The 22,609-nt window shown below is 42.4% G+C and overlaps 2 protein-coding genes across 3 annotated transcripts in view; both read right to left on the bottom strand.

Moving 5' to 3' along the window:
• Positions 1-12,903, bottom strand: part of LOC134577813 (interferon regulatory factor 3-like) — a 70,844-nt gene extending 57,941 nt beyond the window's left edge. The window contains exons 1-4 of the mRNA XM_063436712.1: positions 12,529-12,903; positions 11,673-11,857; positions 8,952-9,132; positions 3,808-3,908 (exon numbers count right to left, since the gene is read on the bottom strand). Coding sequence (XP_063292782.1) covers positions 3,808-3,908; positions 8,952-9,132; positions 11,673-11,837 — 447 coding nt within the window. The 5' untranslated portion in view covers positions 11,838-11,857; positions 12,529-12,903. The remainder of the gene's footprint in view (positions 1-3,807; positions 3,909-8,951; positions 9,133-11,672; positions 11,858-12,528) is intronic.
• A 7,151-nt stretch (positions 12,904-20,054) lies between these two features.
• Positions 20,055-22,609, bottom strand: part of LOC134578102 (interferon regulatory factor 3-like) — a 41,951-nt gene continuing 39,396 nt past the window's right edge. For both annotated transcript variants that reach the window (XM_063437093.1, XM_063437092.1), the window contains exons 9-10: positions 21,278-21,396; positions 20,055-20,386 (exon numbers count right to left, since the gene is read on the bottom strand). In XM_063437093.1, coding sequence (XP_063293163.1) covers positions 20,216-20,386; positions 21,278-21,396 — 290 coding nt within the window. In that variant the 3' untranslated portion in view covers positions 20,055-20,215. The remainder of the gene's footprint in view (positions 20,387-21,277; positions 21,397-22,609) is intronic.

Below are 22,609 nucleotides of genomic sequence, written 5' to 3'. Positions count from 1 at the left end.
TGCTCACCTTTCATAGAGCCTCAGACTTGGCTCTAAGTGTTTCAGCAAATGTGTCTATAAGGGGACACATACCCTTCTTTTGTTGTAGCGGGAACTGCAGAGTGTAGACTAAATCAGAAGCTCAGGTGGACATATAATAAGTAATAACAATATATTTATTGATAAAAATACTTGTGTGTATAACACTATAAAAACAATAAAAAAATATAAGTATATATAGGAATAATGTCCAAACTTCTGAGGTGGTCCGAGACGCGTTTCGCCTGGTCGGCTTTCTCAATCGGTGTCTTGCTCTCTTGGTTCCCTGTCTTCTTTTAAATGCTGTTTTCGAGTCCCATTGGTGGATGGTTTCGCGCCCTCCGGTGCCGGTTCAGCTGTGGTCTTGATTGCTTTACTTTCGTTCCGGTTTCGTCGACCGGAAATGACGTTGCGCTGGTTTTCGTCGACCGGAAGTGACGTATCGCTCATGTAAAGTCCCATTTCCTGATAAGTCCATTGTCGCCATTTTGATTACTGGCAGCGATCTAATAGGCAAGTGATACTCCCATAGGGATATAGTGCAGGAGAGATAAGGGCAACATAGAAACTAGTTAAGTCCAGGTCTCACACAGGCTAAATGTATCCAAGTGTTTCAAATGGTCTTAGAGATGAATTCTATTCTTAGGCATACAGATGCATATATGTTTATACATATCCTTTAAATTGTGATAGTTTTTCTATATATATAGAGTGCATAAGGTATTCTAAATTCTATATATTGCAACAATATTTCAAATAAAAACCGTAGTGGGTGAGCCATAAAAATGAAAAATATATATAAAAATCTGACACCTTCATGCTTTTAGTGCAAATGGAAATTAAAAATACATATGTAGAAAGAAATCTCTACCATATGTAGAGGCAGTGATAAAAGTGCATAAAAAGCTTATAAGAAGTGGCAGAGTTCAAAGTCATTATTAAGACCATGAGGTGTCAGTGTGTTCAGATTAAAAATCCACCTCATTTCTAATTGCCCCAAACGTTTTATGAGGTCCTCCCCTCTCCAATTTGGTACCAGTTTATGTATACCCATAAATTTCATGTTATTTGGGTTTTTATATATTTGGGTTTTTTCGATTTTCAATTATATATATTTTAAATGCATCAACTTAGTGTTATTTGAGGGACCTGTGTATCAATTACTATGTATGTGATTACCTTCAAAACCTGGATTTATTCCTTTGATTGCTACTACTTTTGACAGCCATTTATTTATCCATTCCAGACCATGTTTTTATTTCTCTCTGTATATTAAATTGATCTATTGATTGAATAATTTTTAACATATGTGTGTTCTATGAAATTTGTAATTGATTACTTAATTAATGGATTGTTTGTTCATTAATTTGTGTATGTATATAAACACGATTTTGTCACAGTGGTGTTAGCTTGAAAAAGACCTAATTGAGGTCGAAACGTTGCAATAAACCTGCTTGAAGAACAATCACAGTGAGTGCCTGAGATTTTTTCTATTTTGTATATATCTCTTGGGGTTTTTTGCTGACCCATGCTCAGTAGCACCCTGTGTTTAACTGTTGTGACTGAGTGCGACCCTATCTCTTTTTTTATTACATAGCATCAGATTTATTGAACATAGCCACATATATGTGTAGCTGGCCAGCCCACAGTTGTTTCAGGGATGACAGAACTCCTTGACATGCCGAACCTGACTTGCTCAGGCTACTAGGCACTGGTGAAAACTTTGCCATGCAGTGCAAGGCCACAGAAAATGACAGATCCACTTGGGTAGAGATTAACTCACCCACGGGACCACACCTTGTGGGAGCGGTTGTGAGGCACTTCCAATTTTTGCCCACATTAGGTGGACGTTTTTTTCCAACTTATGTCGGGTCAGGCTACTGGGAGCTCTACACTTAAGCAGCCATCTTTCAAGCGAGCCAGGCCAGATATTGAGATCAATAAACTAATTGTTAATCATCAGTATTCAGGACAAGATACACAAATAAAACTGACCTAGCGATTATATGGAATGATTGTCCTAAACTACATGAGGGAGGTCAGGGTGTGTTGTTAGGGGTTGGCTGAATTATTTATAGTAAAAATATAGAAAGGGGCCATAAAATGTAACTAGGCTTTTTGCCACGTAGCAATGTCCCTGGTGAAGGTAAAGATGTGGCATTTATATAGCTTGACTTCTCAGAACCTTTGATGTCTTGGACCATTAGGTGATCTTGTAAAAACTTTGAGAACAAGCTCTGGGCTGCATTACATCAATCAAGTCTAAGAGAACAAAGAAATTCACCACGGGTATTATTGACCTTATCCACAATACTATTCACCTTCCATATAAAACCACATCTGGTCAAATATATTTGAAAGGTCTCCCATTCTAGCTATCCATCGTATGTCATGTAGTTCTACTCCGTGTTAATTTTGGCGGCAAATTTCAATGTAGTTTTAGTCATAGTTTTTGACTAAAAACCATTTTAGTTTTAGTTGTACTTTAGCCATCTGAAATGTTTTAGTTTTAGTCGACTAAATCTCAAAAATCTTTATTGGTCTAAAATTTGACTTAAATTGTTAGTGGACAAAATTAACACTGGTTCTACTTCAAGGGCTCAAATGACCAAACATTCAGAACTATAATTCTGCGTTAACAGCAAATTTATTTCAGGACATTTAGGAAAAATGATGTTATGACATAACAGCTTGATGAATAATTAAAGCCCACAAGCTCCTTCTAAGCTACCACGCTATAACCATGAATTTGATCTTTACTTTGTCCCTATGTATTTATTACAAATAATGAAAGTTCTAGATCAGGGGTCAGCAACATATGGCACTCAAGGCTGCCAGAGCCAAACAGGCTCTGGCCTCTCAGGAGTCCAAGTGGGACTTCAGAAATTGCTAGTGCAAACTGAATGGTGATTGAAGGTGGTGAGGGGCAATCTTCAATTTACGCCTTGCAGCACTTAGAGGAAGGGATCTCAGATCACTTCATCCCAGAACTTGTGAATGGGAATCTCCACTGGAGCAGAGCAACCCGCAGTAGCTATCGCAGCTCCTGCCCATGACCTGTACCTGGTCATCCCGGTCCCCACTGGAATCCAGGGAAGCCACCCGCACTACTAGATATACACAGAGCTTTAGAAGAAGCCTCACTCCTATACAAATAATACAAACAGCCCACAAACACACACACAGTCCCCACAACACCAGGGACAATCCACATACATAAACCCAACCTCACAAGCAGTCTCTCACATGCAATATCCCAAGCAGCTACACAAATACACACACCAAACACATATTGTGACATGTCATCCACACACAATAACACAAGCAGCCCCCATACACAGCCCACATTCTTAGGTATCATATACAATGCCACAAACTACTCATAAATGTATACTGTACAATGTTACAGCCCACATACATACAAATACAACACTACATAGCAACTGCACCCCGTCCAGACAATACGACACCTGCTCTTCTAAGAATACCTGAAGGTAGTCAACATCAGGTAAGGTATCGACAGCAGGCCATTTAAGGAGCCAGACTCAACACAGGCAAAAACATTTTATAAAATTTCACAATATTGAAAGAAACTAAACAGGAGAGCTCAATTGAACTCCCTTAAAATCATTGCAACAAAAATAGAGAAACTTTACTAGCTTGCCCTTCATGAAACTCCTACAACAAACAGTTCACACAGAGAAACCATATTCTTGAAGATAGTAATTTGTGACAACATTTGTGTAAATAACCAACACAAACAAAAGAGCATGTTTCTTGAACACTTACCACAGTACTGTTGTATACATTGCAGGGTGGATTGCCAAGGTTGAGTTTCTGGAATTGTGGGTTAAACCCACTCACCAGACTTTGTTCTGAAGCTGCATCATCTACAGGAAAATGGGGTGAAAAAACAACACGTGACAAATCTGAGATACCATAATGCCTACAGGGTTATTTACCATTTACTTTGTCAACCAGTAGAACAACACCTGCTGTAGATGAGTTAACAATGGCATCACAGTGAGTGATTAGATCCATTAATTCATTCTGGTAATTAGTACCAGAGATGTAAATTGTTGTCTCCCACTGCCAAAATGCTAAATACACAAGGAAACGACTCCTGGTGTGGTAGATACTGTGTTGTTTCCTAAAATGACTTCTTCAGGGTTATTTGCATATTTAACAAAGACCTCTGAAAGTGACAGATCTGGTGTGGGTCTCAAGCTGTTCCTCAAAACTGCCACTATCTTCCTCCTGCTTATCCTTTTAGGATCCTCGTGCTTCATCTGCCAGGAGCAGCATTAGTGCTTTATTATCGTGCGTGCGAGAGTATACAACACTGAGGTCTATGGAGAATCCCTTAAGACTACAGGAGCCTCCATAGAAAATGCCTGAATCTTAAAGCCATCACTTGTGATGGCTTGCTGGCATGTGACATAAGTGGACAGTGGAGCCCTGCCTTTTGTCAAAGACAAAGTGGTCCCTCCTTGTCTAATGATATCTTTGGATTGTGTTGGAATTTGAGTGACATTCCAACACAGTCTTGAGAAGTATTTCACAAAGAATATCTTTATGAAATAGAGAAAAGCGACATAAGGTGTAAAGGTGAAACTAGAGTCAAAGATAACAACAAGGCAGCGAGCTTGCAAGGATGAGCCTACCATCAACTTGCCAGTTAAGAATTAGATTTATAAGGAGGGCAGATAAGAAGCTTGGTTCTAGAAAGATTGAGATTTAGAAAGTTTGAAGACATCTATTTGAAGAGGGAAGAGAGGCAACTAGTGATACTTTCAAGAAAGGTGGGAGAGCGATCAGGGCATGAGAGGTGTATGTGGGTTTCATCAGCATATAATCGTCACTGAAATCCCTTCAAGGACTCCAGCGTAGGCAGGTTGAGGAGAGGAAGTATTACCAAAAAGAATACACTGAAGGAATTTTGGGAGAGACAATATGAGAACCATGAATGACAGTGTCATTATGGCCAACGGTGTGAAGGGTTTGAAAAGCAAACATGTTATTAACAGTGCAGAAGAAAGGTAAAAAAAAAATATTAGAATGGAATGGAGTGGTGGTCTTTGGATTTTGTCACTATAAGTTCTTTAGTTAGAACAGATTCTACAGAATGCAGGTGATGAGAGCCAGTTTAGAGAGGATCAAGGAGAGAGTAAGTGTTTAGAAAAGGGGTCAGACACTCTCAGTCAATGTGAGCGGACCTGTTTAGCCCCATGTAGTTAACTGGTGTCTCTTGCAAAAAAAATCCGTAGGTAGGCTGTAAGGCTGTAGTCGCCTGGTAGGTCCTAGGTAAGTTGGCAAGCTATTCTAACACTGTGCATAAGTACTACAGCAGGCTGCAGTGGAAATGGTACTTGGAATGGTCTGTTTGATCGAAGAAAGTTAGTCTGAAGAAGTTAAGACAATGACAAATTGAGAGAAAAAGAGGTGATGACCCTGAGATAGGAAATGGGTTGGTAGGCTGTGTTTGAGAAGTTAAGGCCATATGTAGGACACTTCAGTTTCTCAAATCTAGCACAATTAAATAGCAAGCAAAAAGTTTTAAAAATCTTTATAATTTCTTTCATTTTAAATGCATGCTATGCCTCACAATGCCCATCAAAGAAGGAAAATTAGTTCACTGTGACAGTTTCATAAGCACAGATAACATATTCCAGTGGAGATAGAAAAATACAGTTACAGCTACAAAAATACCTATTCTAAACAAGGATTGTGTTTATTTTCCTTTATGACATGTTATTCAGTACACAGTTATGTCTCAGTATTTGCCCTTCATTTTGTTTATACTGTGATGATATTCCTTGAATTAAATGTTTTAGTTACTCATTTTCCTGGAGGCACAAGGAACCTCTCAAGACATGCTTTTCTGTCTATATATGCCTTCTTGTTTTACTGGGCTGCAAAACTAATGTGGAAGTATGTACCTTTTCATCTATCTGTTCAACATATTTTTCATTTGATGTTACGATTACAGCCATATTACTGGCAAAGCATCATGGGAGATGTAGTCTGCTATATCTGGATTGACGACGGTTGCCTACCCCTGGTCTAGAGAGACACAGGTCTCATATGGGGCAATGGTTTACAAAAGTTATCAGGAAAGGCCTCATAATCTTAATACATCAACTAGAACAAAAGGCTTGAGGATATAGGGTGGAACACGAACGGAATCCTTGGAAAGAAAACCAAGATGGGACCACCACTCTATGGTTTACCGACAAACTTATCTCACAGTAAATATTTATTGAATATGGCCTATACACGCAGTATATACATAGTATCTTTCCCAACTGGTCTATACACACTGCATCTGGTCAGTATACACTGTATATATTTTACTACAGTATACTAAAATGTAACATGTATTACCACCTGCAGGGAAGGTATATATTTGTTTCGGCAGCCTGTGTAATGACAAAAGGAAGTAGACAAATATTTCCACCTCAGGCAGCTAGTTCTGCTTTCGGTTTTAGATATGTTTTGATTCCTGAACCACCCTCTCTGCCGCATTCAGGAACACAGATTTAAAATGGAGAATTAAAAAAAATAGCCACAAGTTGGTGATGTCGGATTCAATTTAAAAGGCCAGAGCAGCATTTATTCACTAATCAAGGGATTATAGAGAACCGAAAAGAAAAATTCTCATATTAGGCAACATTAGAAAAAAATACCAAGGATAATATAAGGTAACGGACAAAGAAAAAAAGGATAATAATCAACCGATGGGCTGCATCACATACAAGGGAGCGACTTGATTATATGTATATAATACAAAAATGGTATGTGAGCGCTCCTAAAATAAAATACAATAAAAATAGTGACCACTGGAGCACTGTACCTCAATCAATATATCAAATAATAACAAAAAAATTTTTACAACCTGGTAGCAACACAGGGTTAATATAAATCAATAAGTGAGTAGCATTAATAATATTGCCGTGTGTCAAAAATATAAAACATTATTTATTGAGCATAGATACAGTATAATACCATCAAATCAATACTGTACAGGTGTATAAACACCAACAAAGCAAAAAGTCCAGAGCAGATGTTTGAGAGAAAAAAAATGTAATATATAAAAAATAAATAAACACAGTGTGGGGCCCCCTGAACACTGGTAAAGTGGCTTCTGGTGAAAAAATGTGCACATATAAAAAATATATATATATATAAAAAAAAAAAATGAAATAAAACAAGGAGTAAGCAGTCCCCCAGCACTGTCCCTGTCAGGGGGAGCTCATAAACCAACCAGGCTACCGGGTCTGGGCTAAGGGGGGGTTAGTAGCAATGGAGATTACCCCGAGTAAAAAATACATATAAGTGTCAATACTCTGGGGATCAACCAGAGCCACTTACCCAGTTCGCCCGACCGCCGAGCGAGGTGAAGGGAGCACGCCAAACCCTTTGGACACGAGACGTGGACAAGCAAACGATCCAATCACGATAATTACGACAGCTACCACAAATCACCGCCGGACCACAAATGAAGGACCGGAAAGGAGGTACAGCGCAGAATAGCGAATAGAAGACTGTCTACGCGTTTCGTCCTTACTAGAGGACTTTCTCAAGACAAAGTTCTACTATCACCGGACTGGGTATATATACCCTCTTTTAAAGTGGTCACAATTGATTGATTGCCTAAAAGCAAATTGATTAAGAAATTTAATTAAAACAACAAATTAACAAGTGAAAATATACCCTCTTTTTTAGAGTGGTCACAATTGATTGATTGCCTAAAAGCAAATTGATTAAGAAATTAAACTAAAACAACAAATTAACAAATAAAAATACACATGCAATTATTGGGAACATAATAAAAAATAATAATACATGAATGCGCATCTTTATGCTAAATGGAGAATACCTTTACCCCAACATTAGAAAAAAAAAACTTACTTCACGACTTCACTAAAGTCCGGATTGGCAGCCACACCAAACTGGGCAAATCCATCCGGTAGTATATGGGGTCATCTGGACTGTAAAATCCAAACACTGCTCATGCTGTTGAACCATGTCTGAATTTGTGCACCGACCTTATTATTTTTTTAATGTTCTCCACCCAGAAACCTTCATATCCATAAATATGTCAAATAACAACCAGAGCAAGAGAGCGTGAATTGAGGATATAGGGTGGAACAAGACCGGAATGCTTGGAAAGACAACCAAGATTGGACCACCACTCTATGGTTTACCGACAAACTTATCTCAGCCACCCTGTCCTAGCTGTCAGGATGGTATAGGACCCTAACACAAAACTAAGGTCAATCCTATCAAATGCAGCAAATAGACATGATAGATGTACATTTCCAGTCCTTAGAGCAGCCTGGAAACAGAAACAGGACAAGAAAATAAGAAGCAGCCAAAGCCAATGGGATTTAAAGTATCATACACATGAGAAAACAAGTCAAGATCTAGGAGCAGAGTAGACAGAATAATCATGATACCAGAATGTTGCACATTGTTGTAGAAGGAGCACCCACAGGTACCATAACACCAGCAAGCTCTTGTGAAAAGATCCCAGCTGTGTCCGACATATTATAAACAGACAGAGGAGGGATTGGACTTGAGTTAGGATTAATCGATCATTATATATATAAAAAAACAAACACAAAAAAACCCATTTATTTAATCATAAAGAAAGGTGCTCCAGATTACTGGGATTGCCAGACCTCCAAAATCACTTCGTAGCAATTGGTAAAAAGGTACAGGCACATAAGGTCCTATGGAACATTATAGAACTTGTGAGAACCAAAACATTGTCTTGAGTGCTATAATGTTCCAAAAAAGTCTGCTATCGAAAGAACCTGAGCGACATATCATTCTAGGCAGACCAGATGGGCCTGATGTGACCCTACTGTCACAGTCTATGTTTCTGAGTTATACTTAATTCAGTTTTGGAATTATTTTAGTATCCTTACTTCCATAAGCAGCATTTGAGATCTCATAGATTTTGCAAGGATTGGCACTGTCAGAACTGTGGCTCTCGACCATTCTTATGCCCTCCTTTTGAATAAGCGCTGAACGAAGATTTCTTTTCCACTTCTTTGGATCAGCTCTATCCTTACTGGGGTTGTAAATACCACTGGCAACAGCCCAAGCCTATTAAAAAGAATGTGGGGGGGAAAAATGAGTGTGAAACACATATTATTTTAGTTTGCAGACTCAGCAAGAACTATAAGATCAAGTGATACAAAACACAGATGAATAAAAAAACCCTGTGTCAAGTAAAGGGGGGCGGGGCCTGACCGCCAAGCAGAGCGGACGCTAATCGGAACAGCTCCTGCTACCAGAGGCAAAGATTTCAATATAACAGTCCCAAAACTACCTAAACCCGAATTATAAAGCTACCGAGATAGCGGTGGCGCTAAGGGGCTTCTAACGACTCCCACTATGCAGAGCTACCGGAGAGATTACTCCTTTCGTCCCACGAAGCCGACAGGCGCGGGAGAGACGGCCGCTCTCCCGCTGCCACACGAGGCTGGAAGGCTGAATATGGGCCCACGCCCTCCCCCCTATGGACCGGCGGGGGTTATCCCGGTCCCGGGAGGCCGTTCACCTGCTCTAAGGCAACAACTACAAGCTAAGATGACTGACCCCGACATGGCGGACCACCCACGTGGGCCCCCGGCAGAGGCGCAGCAAACCTCAGACGACAGAATCAGCGCCATCTTTGAGGCCTTCTGGCTTAGGCTGGAGAGGAGAATGAGAGACTCTCCCTTGTCCACACAAGGGAACTCGCCCGAGACTGACCAGGAGGGACTCCCTACCGGGCAGGTAATCACCAAAGCCCAAAGCCGAAGGGACAAACCTCGGAGGCCTCCCAATCCAGAAGCTCGACCCACTGCCGACCAGCAAGGGGCCTCAGCATATGGGAAGAAGGTGATACCTAACCACTCTCAAGCCAGGGGCCCCTGAAAACGCTGCAACCATCAACAACTACTTACCCAGCAACCACGGTGAAGTCGCAGGGGCAGGGAAAGTCTGACCACACCGCACTCCTTCCTGGGCCGAAGGCCCCCCGGAGAACACCTCCACGGCACCAGCCACACCGCCGGAAGCCCGACCGTCGCAGGCGATGGCGAAACATCCGAGCTCTCCAAGGCGCCCAACAGAGGGAAGACCCGGCCTCCACTACGAGATCCCGTGTCTGTGGCCCACAGGTGCCGGCCTTCATACCAGCCTGGGGCTGGGGTGCTCACTCCTCATCTCTACAACCTGCCAAACCCCTGCCGACTCGATCAGCGCGAGATGCCAGCCTCCCCAGCAGGGGCATCGGCTGACAGATGGCCCGCCGGCCCGCAGTCCCACTTCACGCCGCCCACAACCGAAAACACCTTGGGGCACAGCATGTACTGTCCGTGCAGATACCATTTAGCAACCTCTAATGGCTACCCACACCGGGACATTGCTTTCCAGACGACGGCAACCAGTCTTATTGGACTTAAACCTGCATAGCTAGTGCTGCAAGGTTATACTGTTTATTTTGTTTATACTGTTTATTTCTCCCTGACACCAGCTGAAACTCACATACTCTTGCTAGCTAAGTTTTCTCTGTCCTTTTACAGTATTTAATTTTACATAATTTAAGCCGGCATTGAGTCTCCCGTGCCTGCACTATTATAATCAGGCTGTATCCTTCAAACACACAGCCGTACTTAGTAAGCTTGTGTCATTACGATATTACTAATATTGGTGCAATGACGCCGTCAGAAATCACCCTGCCTGCTCTAAAAACTTTGTTAAGCCTATTCATGCATAAAACGAAGTTCTGTCTATCCGCACTATCTGGCAGGCACTGCAAGTGAGGAGCTATGTATTACTACTCAGATTGAAATGTATGCTAAAAGTTAATCTAGCTATGTCTTACTAACTCACTCTAGCTAGTAAATTGAATACAGTTAGGAGTTACGCCTACAGCTAATTTGTGCCTATCCTTAAAGCTGGCTCATTTCGTAACGAACGCGCCAGTATTACCACTACTCTAAGCCTTACCATTAATTTAAGCCTTTCTACGTGCTGTAATGCTTCAGACGGCAATAGCCATACATTGAGATATCTTGCCAATATAACACTTTGATGAATCTTAGCTATGGTTACTTGAGTGTCACGAGTTTAACTGAACTCCGCTATAGATCAATCAATAATGTTTAATAGCCTGCTCTCCTCTTGTTATATAAATGCAAATACTTATTCATGTTTTATGTTTAGTTAAGATAAACGTACGTTAAGCGACTCTCAAAATAATATAAAAATGAGGCATTGAAAATAATGTGGAAATGTATGCTATCGTTATATTAACCCTACTCTGTGAAAATCCTTGCATTTCCCTTTCTTTATTCTGTACCCTTCATCCGTGCCTCAATAAAAGAAAGATTGACAAAATAAAAAAAAAACAAAAAAAAACAAAAAACCCTGTGTCATGTTTCACCTGGGGTGATAATTCATTTTCCCTGTATATATGAAGCGACAATAAGCCACATGCACAGCACAATGTGGTCGGTAACCACCGCTGTCACGACTAGACTGCAGCGTTATTTACTTAAATGTCAAAGGGGGCAATGGGGAGGGGAGAGAAGGCCCGGTTTCGGTGTCCTGCCCCACCTTCCCGCCAGTCATAAAAAAGGTTTAAATATATTTACCTCAAAGATTTTGATATCCTCCCTGGTCCAGTCTTGTCTACGTCCATGTTTCCAGGGGATCTGAAATCTTGTCCGCTTAGAGTTCAACCACACAAGACCTGGGTATTCCGGCCTGCCAACCTGTTCAATGAGCCAGGGGATGATGCGCGGTTTTGGAGTGGCCATTCTAGGGAACAATGGGCAAACTCTGACACACACATAACATAATCTTAATTGGCAGAAATTATTAACGTGTTATCTCGGGTTCTACAGACAGGTAGCTATCCTGGATTCCCTGTTATCCCCTGACCCCAGTACTCATCATATAACTGAATGATGAACCAGAGACCAGGACCGTTATTACCCTCTATCACCCTCTTGGTAGGAGGAGCAGTTAATAACACTAACTGATAGTATGTAGAGACTGTGCTACTCCCACAGTTTCCATTGTTCGTGAATAGACCACAGGTTCCATAAATAATTTTTAAAGATAATAATCAGTCATCCTGCCATCTGGACTATTTATTAAACTAAATTTAGCAAATTCGTTTTTTTTTTAGTTTACAGCAAATCACCATCTACATTAGTCTTCCCTGACTGGTCTGACACACTAAGTGTCTATACACACAGTATATACATAGCATCAGGTCCGTAAACACAGTATATACAATGTATCTGGTCTGTATACACAATATATATTGCATTTCTTACTCACTGGTCTATACACACACAGTATATACATAGCATCGGATCCGTAAACGCAGTATATACATAGTATCTTTCCAAACTGGTCTATACACATAGTACATACATAGCATCTGGTCAGTATACAATGTATTTAATATTTAACATTATACTAAAATATAACATGTATTACCACCTGCAGGGAAGGTAGATATTTGTTTTCGCAGCCTGTGTAACGTCAAAAGGAAGTAGACAATTACTTCCACCTCTTGCAGCTATATCTGCTTTCGGTTTTAGATGTTTTGCTTCCTGAACCACCCTCTGTGCCGCATTCAGGAACTCAGATTTAAAATGGAGAATTTAAAAAAATAGCCACAAGGTGGCGATGTCGGATTCAATTTAAAAGGACAGAGCAGCATTTATTCACGAAACAAGGGGTTATAGAGAACCAAAAAGAAAAATTCTCATATTAGGCAACATTAGAAAACAACACTTACTTCACGACTTCACTAAAGTCCAGATTGGCAGCCACACCAAACTGGGCAAATCCATCCGGCAGTATATGGGGTCATTCGGACTGTAAAATCCAAACACTGCTCATGCTGTTGAACAACGTCTGGATTTGTGCACCGATCCTATTATTTTTTTTTATGTCCCCCACCCAATGCCCACGTGATGGGGCCTTTCTGGTGACTTAGACATTTAGGAGACATGCCCCCACCTGCCATATGGAATAGGGAGGTGGAGCACATCCATCATAGTAATATAGGTTTCCTATTCACCACTTTAGGGTTTTTATTTATTTATTTAGTTTTAACTATTTAATGTGGCAGCTGGCTAGCAAGCGCTGGCCAAACGATACATAATAATATTTAACTATTTGCCAGCTGTCTGCTAGTGCTGCCATTGGGCAGATAGTACTTAAAATAAACGTTTGCTTGCACGAAAATTTGCTAACGTGCATCCTGCCAGATGCTTTTGGTCCTGATTCGTATCCAAAAATATTAAATTGAGGCCAACGTTCTCTGTTTATTATTGATATTATTAAGGAGCCCTTATAGCGCCAACATATTCGTCAGTACTTTACAGTTTTGTTGTGGGACAGAGAAAAGTCATTAGAGGTATGGATATAGGTGAATAAAACAGTTTGGTAAACAAGGTTGTTCAAGTCTTGTAGAGAGTATGTCCAACCTAGTAGTGTTTGCAAAGGTGTGAGCAGGGCTGGTAAACCTAAACTTTAGCATACAGGATGAGATATAAAGGTGAGAAAATATGCAATAGGCCCAGGATATATAAAGTATCTATTAGAGGTTGCAGTTACAAAGGAGTGGGGAGTAAGAAAGAAAATAATAATACAGGGTGGGTAAAATATAATGAGTAATGAAATGCAGGATAAAGTCTTTATAGCAGAGGGCTACACATAGGCGTGCGCAGCCTGTTGCATTAGGGTGTGCACCCTAAAGCACAAACACACGCCGCGTGTATATGTATTTTTATATACACATACACACACATACATATATATATATATACATACATGCATACACACAAATACAAATATACATAGGTGCAGTGTGTGTGATTGTGAGCAGTGCAGCGTGTAAGGGGTGCAGTGTGTGTGATTGCGAGGGGTACAGTGTGTGTGTGTAATTGTGAAAGGTACAGTGTGCTGTAATTGTGAAGGGTGCAGTGTGTATGATTGTGAAGGGTACAGTGTGTGTAATTGTAAGGGGTACATTGTGTGTAATTGTAAGGGGTACAGTGTGTGTAATTGTAAGGGGTACATTGTGTGTAATTGTGAGGGGTACAGTGTGTGTGATTGTGAGGGATGCAATGTGTGTGGGGTACAGTGTGTATGATTGTGAGGGGTGCACTGTGTGGGCGACAGGGGTTAGGTGGTTGGAGGGGCAGTGACAGGGGGTAGGGGGTGGAGGGGCAGTAACAGGGGGTGTGGGGGAGTGGAGGGGCAGTGACAGGGTGTAGGGAGTTAGTGACATGGTTTAGGGGGGGTTGAGGGGCAGTGGCAGGGGGTAAGGGGGTAGTGACAGGGGTAAGGGGGCTAGAGGGGCAGTGACAGGGGTTAGGGGGGTAGAGGGGCAGTAACAGGGGGTGTGGGGGAGGGGAGGGGCAGCGACAGGGGGTAAGCGGGGTAGAGGGACAGGTGGTAGGGGGGGTCGAGGGGCAGTGACAGGAGGTAGCAGGGGTAGATGGTTAGTGACAGGGGTTGGGGTAGAGGGGCAGTGTAAGGGGTTTGGGGTAGTGACAGGGGTTAGGGGGTAGTGTGGCAGTAACAGGGGGTGTGGGTGAGTGGAGGGGCAGTGACAGGGGGTAAGGGGGTAGTAACAGGGGTTGGGAGTAGAGGGGCAGTGACAGGGGTTCGGCGGTACTGACAGGGGTAAGGGGGGTAGAGGGGCAGTAACCGGGGGTGTGGGGGAGTGGAAGGGCAGTGGCAGGGGGTAGGGGGTAGTGACAGGGGTTAAAGAGGTAGAGGGGCAGTGACAGAGGTTAGGGGGTAGTGGGGTAGTGACAGGGGTTAGGGGGGTAGAGGGGCAGTAACAGGGGGTGTGGGGGAGTGGAGGGGCAGTGACAGGGGGTAGGGGGTTAGTGACATGGGTTGGGGGGGTTGAGGGGCAGTGGCAGGGGGTAGGGGGTTAGTGACAGGGATAAGGGGGGTAGAAGGGCAGTGACAGGGGTTAGGGGGGTAGAGGGGCAGTAACAGGGGGTGTGGGGGAGTGGAGGGGTAGTGACAGTGGTTGGGGGGTAGAGGGGCAGTGGCAGGGGGTAGGGGGGTAGAGGGGCAGTAACAGGGGGTGTGGGGGAGTGGAGGGGTAGTGACAGTGGTTGGGGGGGTAGAGGGGCAGTGGCAGGGGGTAGGGGGGTAGAGGGGCAGTAACAGGGGGTGTGGGGGAGTGGAGGGGTAGTGACAGTGGTTGGGGGGGTAGAGGGGCAGTGACAGGGGGTAGGGGAAGGGGGTAGGGGCAGTGACAGGGGGTTGGATGGGGGCAGTGAGTGACAGGGGGTTGAAGGGGGTGGGGTGGGGGGCAGTGGGTAGAAGGGGGTGAGTGAATGGGGTGGGGGGTCAGTGAGTAGATAGGGGTGGGGGAGCAGTGAGTGACAGGGGGTAGAAGAGGAGTTTATAAATACCTGCTGCCCTGGTGGTCCAGTGGGCGCCCTCTCTCTTCAGTCTGCAGCTCCGCCGGGAGTGAGCTGTAGACCACATGGTGAGTCTCGTGATCTCCAGTCAGAGCGTTGCCGCGGCAACGCTCTTACAGGCTGGAGATCGCGAGACACCTCAGTCTGCAGCTCACTCCCGGCGGAGCTGCAGACTGAGGCCGGATCTCTGTCAGGGCAGACTGACAGGAGGGGCCTCGCACCCGGCGGCATTGTGGGCAAGCCGCCGGGCCCCCTCCTGTGTCGGTTCGAGGACCCGACATGTCAGTCTGCCCAGAGGCAGTGCAGCACAGAGGTGTGATTAGGGTGTGCCCAGGCACACCCGGCACACCCTGTGCGCACGCCTATGGGGCTACATTTGGCTTAGGGAAGTGGATCAGCTGTTGGAGTTCTGAGTTTTATGTTGTTCTGAGCAGTGGCGTAGCGTAGGTTGCCAGCACCCAGGGCAAGGCAAGTATTGTGACCCCTAACTCGTGGACCGTAAGGGCTCCCTGAGTATCTACGTGCCTTGTCTCTGTGATATGTGTGACAATGATAATTGTTTACTTTTTAAAATAAACCTTGTGGCAACAATAATGTGTATAGTCTGTATACATTACTTTATGCGTGAGGTGGATTTAAAAAACGACACAATGCAACATCAGTGTCACACACATGACAGAGACAAGGCGGGTAGGGAAGGAGGAGAGAGGCCATCTAGGCGCCAGTTACCTATTAATAGCACGATTTCCCATTTGAAGATATCGACAGTAGATTCAGAGATCACACTATTAACCCCTTAAGGACCAAACTTCTGGAATAAAGGGGAATCATGACATGTCACACATGTCATGTGTCCTTAAGGGGTTAATAGGCTTTATGTAATTCACCAATAAAGATTATACGAGGACAGCATACTGCAATTAGCAAGACAAATACCGTAAAATGTTACGTGGCCACGTTATTTTCCCCGCCATGTTGATAAACCGTGTAGAACATTCAAGGAGGACACACTATTATTTATCACTACTTTCTTTTTTTTCTTTTGATATTTTGCACCACTAAGAATCTTACGCCGGGGCTACTGCCCTTGTGCCCCCTTATGCCACTGGTTCTGAGGCAGGATAACGTTTAACTCAGGCTTTAGTTTTGTGTCATCTGCAAACTCAGGCAAGTGACTTTTAATGCCTACTTTAAGATCATTTATAAACAGATTTAAGAGAAGTGGACCCAGGTCAGAACCCCGAGGCACTCCTCTTACAACTTTTGTCCAATTTGAAACGTTTCCATTTACAACTACTCTCTGCACTTTTTTAGTCAGCGTTTTATCCAAAAACACGATTTTTCGTCTCAACCAACTGATTTCAGTTTTAATAGTTACCTTTTGTGTGGAACTGTATCAAACGCCTTAGCAAAATCCAAGTAAATCACTTCTACTGGATTACTCTCATCTATATTTCTCTTCATAGAATGAAATTAAGCTGGTTTGGCATGACCTGTCTTTCATAAAATCATGTTGATTTCTGCTAATGATATCTTTGTTTAAAATGAACTCTTGAATAGTATCCCTTAACAGCCCTACAAATAATTTTTCCAACCACAGATGTTAAGCTCCCGGGTCTGTAGTTTGACCAGCTTGAACTTTTGGTCAATCTTTATTTTATTGTGCACAGAATTACAAACAGTCTTGCATAGCCCCTACAGCTAGAGCAAGATTAACAAACATACAGGTAATACAGGTGTGTGGCTTTAGAGATCACGGCATATTTTTCAATTATAACAAATAGAGAGGAATCGGAAATAAGTCTAGCTGCTAAATAGGCTAAGAATTAATTTCTTGGAACTGAGCAATCTGTGCTGGAGATGTCATGGGGAGGAGGTTTATATTCTCCACGTATGGTGGCAATGTGGTACAGCATAATCGATACTCTTCAAATTATATTTCCTAAACTTCCCACACTCACACCTTTGCAGGCACTAGGTTGGCCATACTCTCTACAAGACTTTAACAACCAAACACGTTTGTGGATTCTCTTAGGAGAGGCCAATGCACTCATCCCCGCTCTATGAAGACAAACTAAAATCCCCACAAAGGCAGAATGGGTTAACAGAGTGAATGGTGTCCGAAGCCTTGAGGAGCTGCATTGGTCAACCAGGGGACATAGACATATGCCGGTTTGACCAATTAGCATCTCCTCATAAATATGCATTGAATCAATGCATCTCTATGAGGAAAATTCAGCGTCTCCATGCTCTGCTAAACGTCAGTGATGCCTGCTGTGCAGCACTATCCCAGGAAGCACCTCCATGTGTCTCTAGGGGGGAATGTAAACACTTTGAAAAGACAATGTTTGCATGAAAATACCTGAAAGGAATAATGATACTCACCAGAACAACTACATTAAGCTGTAGTGTCCTTGTGACTATAGTGTCTCCTTAAGCTAGGGGAGAAGTTTTTTACACAGATCACTAAGCCAAATCCAGTAGGTCATCACCTCGCTGACGAACTTTAGCCAAATGTTGTAGCATGGCATTATTATTGTGGAATGTCTTATAAATACTATTGTGAATAATGATAACGTATTATTGATATATTTCATCGACCACTCGCAGTGCATATTTACCTCTCCCTGCTTGGTGGCCCAGGCAGATGTTTATTGACTCTTAACCTTTGTTATTTGATTTGTGTTATACCATGTCTTTGCTCTACAAACATTGAATGTACACGTATATGCATTAAAAAATCTCTTTCTACAGGTGTCATTGTAACTACAGACTGCGACCATGCAGACTATATTTCTGTTGTGTTTGTACATGCTACGTTATTTTGTACATTCGCATTTTGATTCCATATGTATGTCTGATTTGATATTTGCGGTGAATTATATCTTATTAAACCAAATAAATAGGTTAAGAATTGACAACTAAACCTAATAATACTAAATTTACTAGTCATTTGACATGTAAATCATAGAAAAGGTAAAAACTAACAGGAAAATACAAGTAGGTGCACTTAGAGTAAATTATACTGCTTATGAAGTGTTAATGATTGAGAAAATACAGGACCCATACCCATGAATGCAATATTTAGTGTGAAGAGCCCCCATGTAGCCTCTAGTCAGCGATACCCGCTCGGCTCACCATATGCACCTGTTAACTAAAGTCCTTCGAGGCCAGGCACAAACTGATACACAGGAAGGTAAGCGTTGGGGCCTCATCATTGAACTTTCCAGACTGCAGCAGGTCATCTTCACCATCTGAAGAGAGGCAGAATTAGGTAAATCTTCACCGGATAGCTGTATACTGCTGGTTTCTTGCTGATAACAGGAATGCTGTGTATTCCACCAGTGACTTCAGTGTCCAGTGAGGATGGGCATCATGTGGCAGTAGCTCAGTAAAGACTCCTTCAACATCTTCCACAGGTGAGGATGATGTGGGGATACCACGGAAGCCCCCATTCTCTCTTCTGTGAAGATGATGTCCAGTTGTGTGAGCATTGAGTGAGGCTGTGCTTCACCAAAAGGCACGCTGCCTGCGCCGCCATCTTAGGTGCTGAAGCCATGGAGCATGGGGATGTTCTCCTGGGACCGTGATAACCCCACCTGTCCAGAGGTGGGATGGAACTAGGTCTCAGACTTGCGGTTCTAGTTAAATATGGTGATGGGGGAGCAGCTGCCTCCTCTGTGCCAACCACCCTTGTAGGAAGTGGTTACCAATGGTTTCTGTGCCACAAAACTAAGAATTTTGCCACTGATAGTTAGCAGCTACTAAATGTTTTAATGTTTTCCACAGCAGTTAATAGGAGACTCTAAAGCCTAAGTAACACTCGGATTACATGTTAGATGTTAAAAACTATACCTGCATCGTCTAGGTGAAGAGAAAAACCAGGCGAATGACTGCAGACTCTAAATACATTGTAAGTGAAAAAAATACATTTATTTATATTTATTTCACTTATCATATGTGCATTTAAGCACTAAAACATATCTACCCGGTGTACATAGTTTTGGAAAAAGACTTGTCAGTTTTGGCAAGTCAGGTGTATGGAAACAAGACAAATTGCTCAGACGGTCACAGGTGAAGTGTGTATGAGCTGAATGAACATTTTATAGTGTCCGTGTGACGGACCTTTAGCAACAAATTGGAAGATTCACCTTATTCTTGAAATAGGCCCAAATCGCAAGATAAATGCTAAGTGGTGGTCCGTATCTGAGGAGGCAGATGCAAGCAGTGTGCACTAAGGTAACTTCTTGGTATATTTTAACTGTGGACATCTACTGGCTGTTGGGATTAGCAATGTTTAACAGTTCATTTTTAACACAGAAACCAGCGATCTGAATTTTGGGCTAAATTTATCGATTTTCCAGGATCTTTACAGTTTGGTTTTAATGTAGAATTGTAATAAGCAGAAGAACAGAAAAATGTAAAAAAAATATATATATATATCAAGCAAAAACGTGAGAAGTTCCAGGTCAAGCAACAGAAACATTCCATTGATAACTATTCTGCTTTACAAATAGTAGGTGGCCCACCAATCGTTCCTTGCACATTACTAAAGTCAATATCGAAGTGAGCTTTATTCAGTTTTTTTTATAAATATTAAACCACTTCATTCTTCTTTCATGGAATTTTTTCTATCAACATCACCAACATGATTTTCAACATTTTTATTGGATCAAACTGCGACAGAAGTACAGACGTATCCGCTGGGGACAGAGTTAGTTTGTGTTTTAAAAGTCCATCATCATGTCTTGTATCCCTTCTAGAAAGGGGATGATCTCAGCTGTACTCGAGAACGAGAGTGAGTCAGATATTTGAAGGTTCACCTCCTCACTGTCTAGGGAGGTAGCCCCATTATGGTAACTCAACTCATGAAGCATCTGCATTACCACTGGGGTGATCTAGAGAGGACGAAAAATAAATAATGAAACAAACTGTACGCAGCCTAGTTCGATTGTAACAAGACCATATTTACATGTAATTATACAAGAAACAAAAAACCTCGTCACTCTCCTGGGATGTTGATATGTGACACTAATTGTTTATAACCTGAATAAAAAAGTACTTTGACCTATTAACCCATTTTTGTCCTGTGAGTGTTTGTTTATTTTCTGGATGAATAAAGGATAGCCTATATCTGGGGTATGCGACCAATGGCACTTCAGATGTTGTGGACTACATCTCTCATAATGCTCTTACAGTCATAATGCTGGCAAAGCATCAGGAAAGATGTAGTCCACAGCGTTTGGGGTGCCAACGGACAATGTTGCTTTTTAAGGTTTGCCCTGCAACTTTCACACAAGTATTCCTTGACATTGGCGTAGGCTGGTGAGAGAGCCAAGTTGATTAAGACACTAACTGGGTTGTTCATCTGACGTTAATATCACCAGTTTTCCCAAGGTAAATAATAGTAATATCTATTAATAAAATGTTGAATAGAGGAGCTGGGAAATGGTAATATATGCTAGTAGCAAACAACGTCAATTATCAGTGCACTTTGAATGTTCTTGGGGTTAAAGGTGCAATGTAAATAGATTAGCATTTTTTTCTGTTATTAGTTAGGTACTGTTCAAAGATTATGTTAATTTGCCTTATCTGTGTCAGCTGATAATTACGAAGTGTTTCAAATACAATGTTAAAATATTCCTACAGACACTATTTGCTTCCTACAGGAAGTTCTGACCCGTCGGGGATAATAGTGTCCCCGTAGACACTTTTCCCTAACTGTAGTACAAGTTGTGATGAGCTAGAGGTGATTAGCAACATTACGATTTCACACTACCAGGACTTACTTTAACCATAATTAACTTTTTCTCCCAAGGTCGATTGTCTGGCCAGAGCTCTCCCAGGCAAACCCAAATAGAATACTCTGGGGATGTTTTCTTCCTGCCCTGAATAAAGTCACTCAGTTCTAACAGAGAGAAGATGGAGATTAGAATCCATGTACACCACCACGTTGTTTACAGGAAGAAAACACATTTGTAATAATAAATCAATGTGAATCTGAACCTTAGGGACACTGGAATTGATAACCGGATAGAAAGAAAACTCAATAAAAGCACTGGAATTGGATTATTACACCATGCAGAACAGATTACAAACTGCGACAGGGAAGGATCCAGCACAGCACACTGCAAGCCTTGCCGTCAGAGAGATTGATTTGTTTGTGAACATCCAGTGTGCCCAAGAAGCCTGGAAGCGTATTTCACATCTTAGAAGTGCCATAGATATAAAAGATACCATGATACCCCTTCTTGATTTCCTCTATTTTGGCAAATATGTCAAACTTAATGGTTTATAAAATAAAATGTAATATAAGGAAAAATCCGATTTAAATGATATTTCTATTTAAATGAAACAAGTTATCTAAAACCAACTGGTCTTGTGTGAAAAACTAACTGAACCCCTTGACCTTAATAAATGCTTCTTGTGAGCCATCCTCAAATCAATTTACTCTACTCTTTTGTAATTTTGTGTTTGGAATCAGTCGTCCTGCATAATACAGTTATGTTTAATCTTTATATCATTGTAGAGGTACTTACCTTATCCGGGGGCCGGCCGCGGTCCTCTCTTCAAGCCGCGCGCGGTCCTGCGGCTGCACGAGCCGCGCGCGGCTCATCCGACTGCTCAAACAGAAAGGCGGGCAGTGACCGCGAGAAGCGGTCACGTGTCCCGCCTGCAGCTAAGAGCGCGCCGCGAATCTCGGGCGCGCCCTTAAAGAGACAGTGGGAGCCTAAATTGCAAAAAGGCTCCCATTGGCTCCTGTCATGCCAATCACCCCATACACTTACCTGTTGGGGGAGTGGAAGTGACAGGAGCCAATCACATTAGTTTGAAGGCTACTTATACTTACCCTTTTCCCTTAGTTCCTTGCCCTATCGTGGTTTCTGCTACAGTTCCCTTTAGTGCTTGTTGTATTCAGTTGTGTTTCTCCGTACTTGACCTTGGCTTTGTATTCTGACTTCGTTTTCGCTTTATCCTTGTCTGTACTGTTTGCCAGCTTGCTGATTCCTGTGTACCAGACCCCGGCTAGTTCTCGTTTACGCTGTCTCTTTGTGCCCTTGACCTCGGATCGCTCCTGATTCTGTACTTCTCCTTTACGTCGAGTCCGGCCACTCTAAGGT

This window comes from Pelobates fuscus, chromosome 11 (assembly GCF_036172605.1).
Source record: "Pelobates fuscus isolate aPelFus1 chromosome 11, aPelFus1.pri, whole genome shotgun sequence".
Classification (NCBI taxonomy): Eukaryota; Metazoa; Chordata; class Amphibia; order Anura; family Pelobatidae; genus Pelobates; species Pelobates fuscus.
The sequence above is the reverse complement of the archived record's forward strand: the minus strand, read 5'-3'. Positions and strand labels throughout refer to the sequence as shown.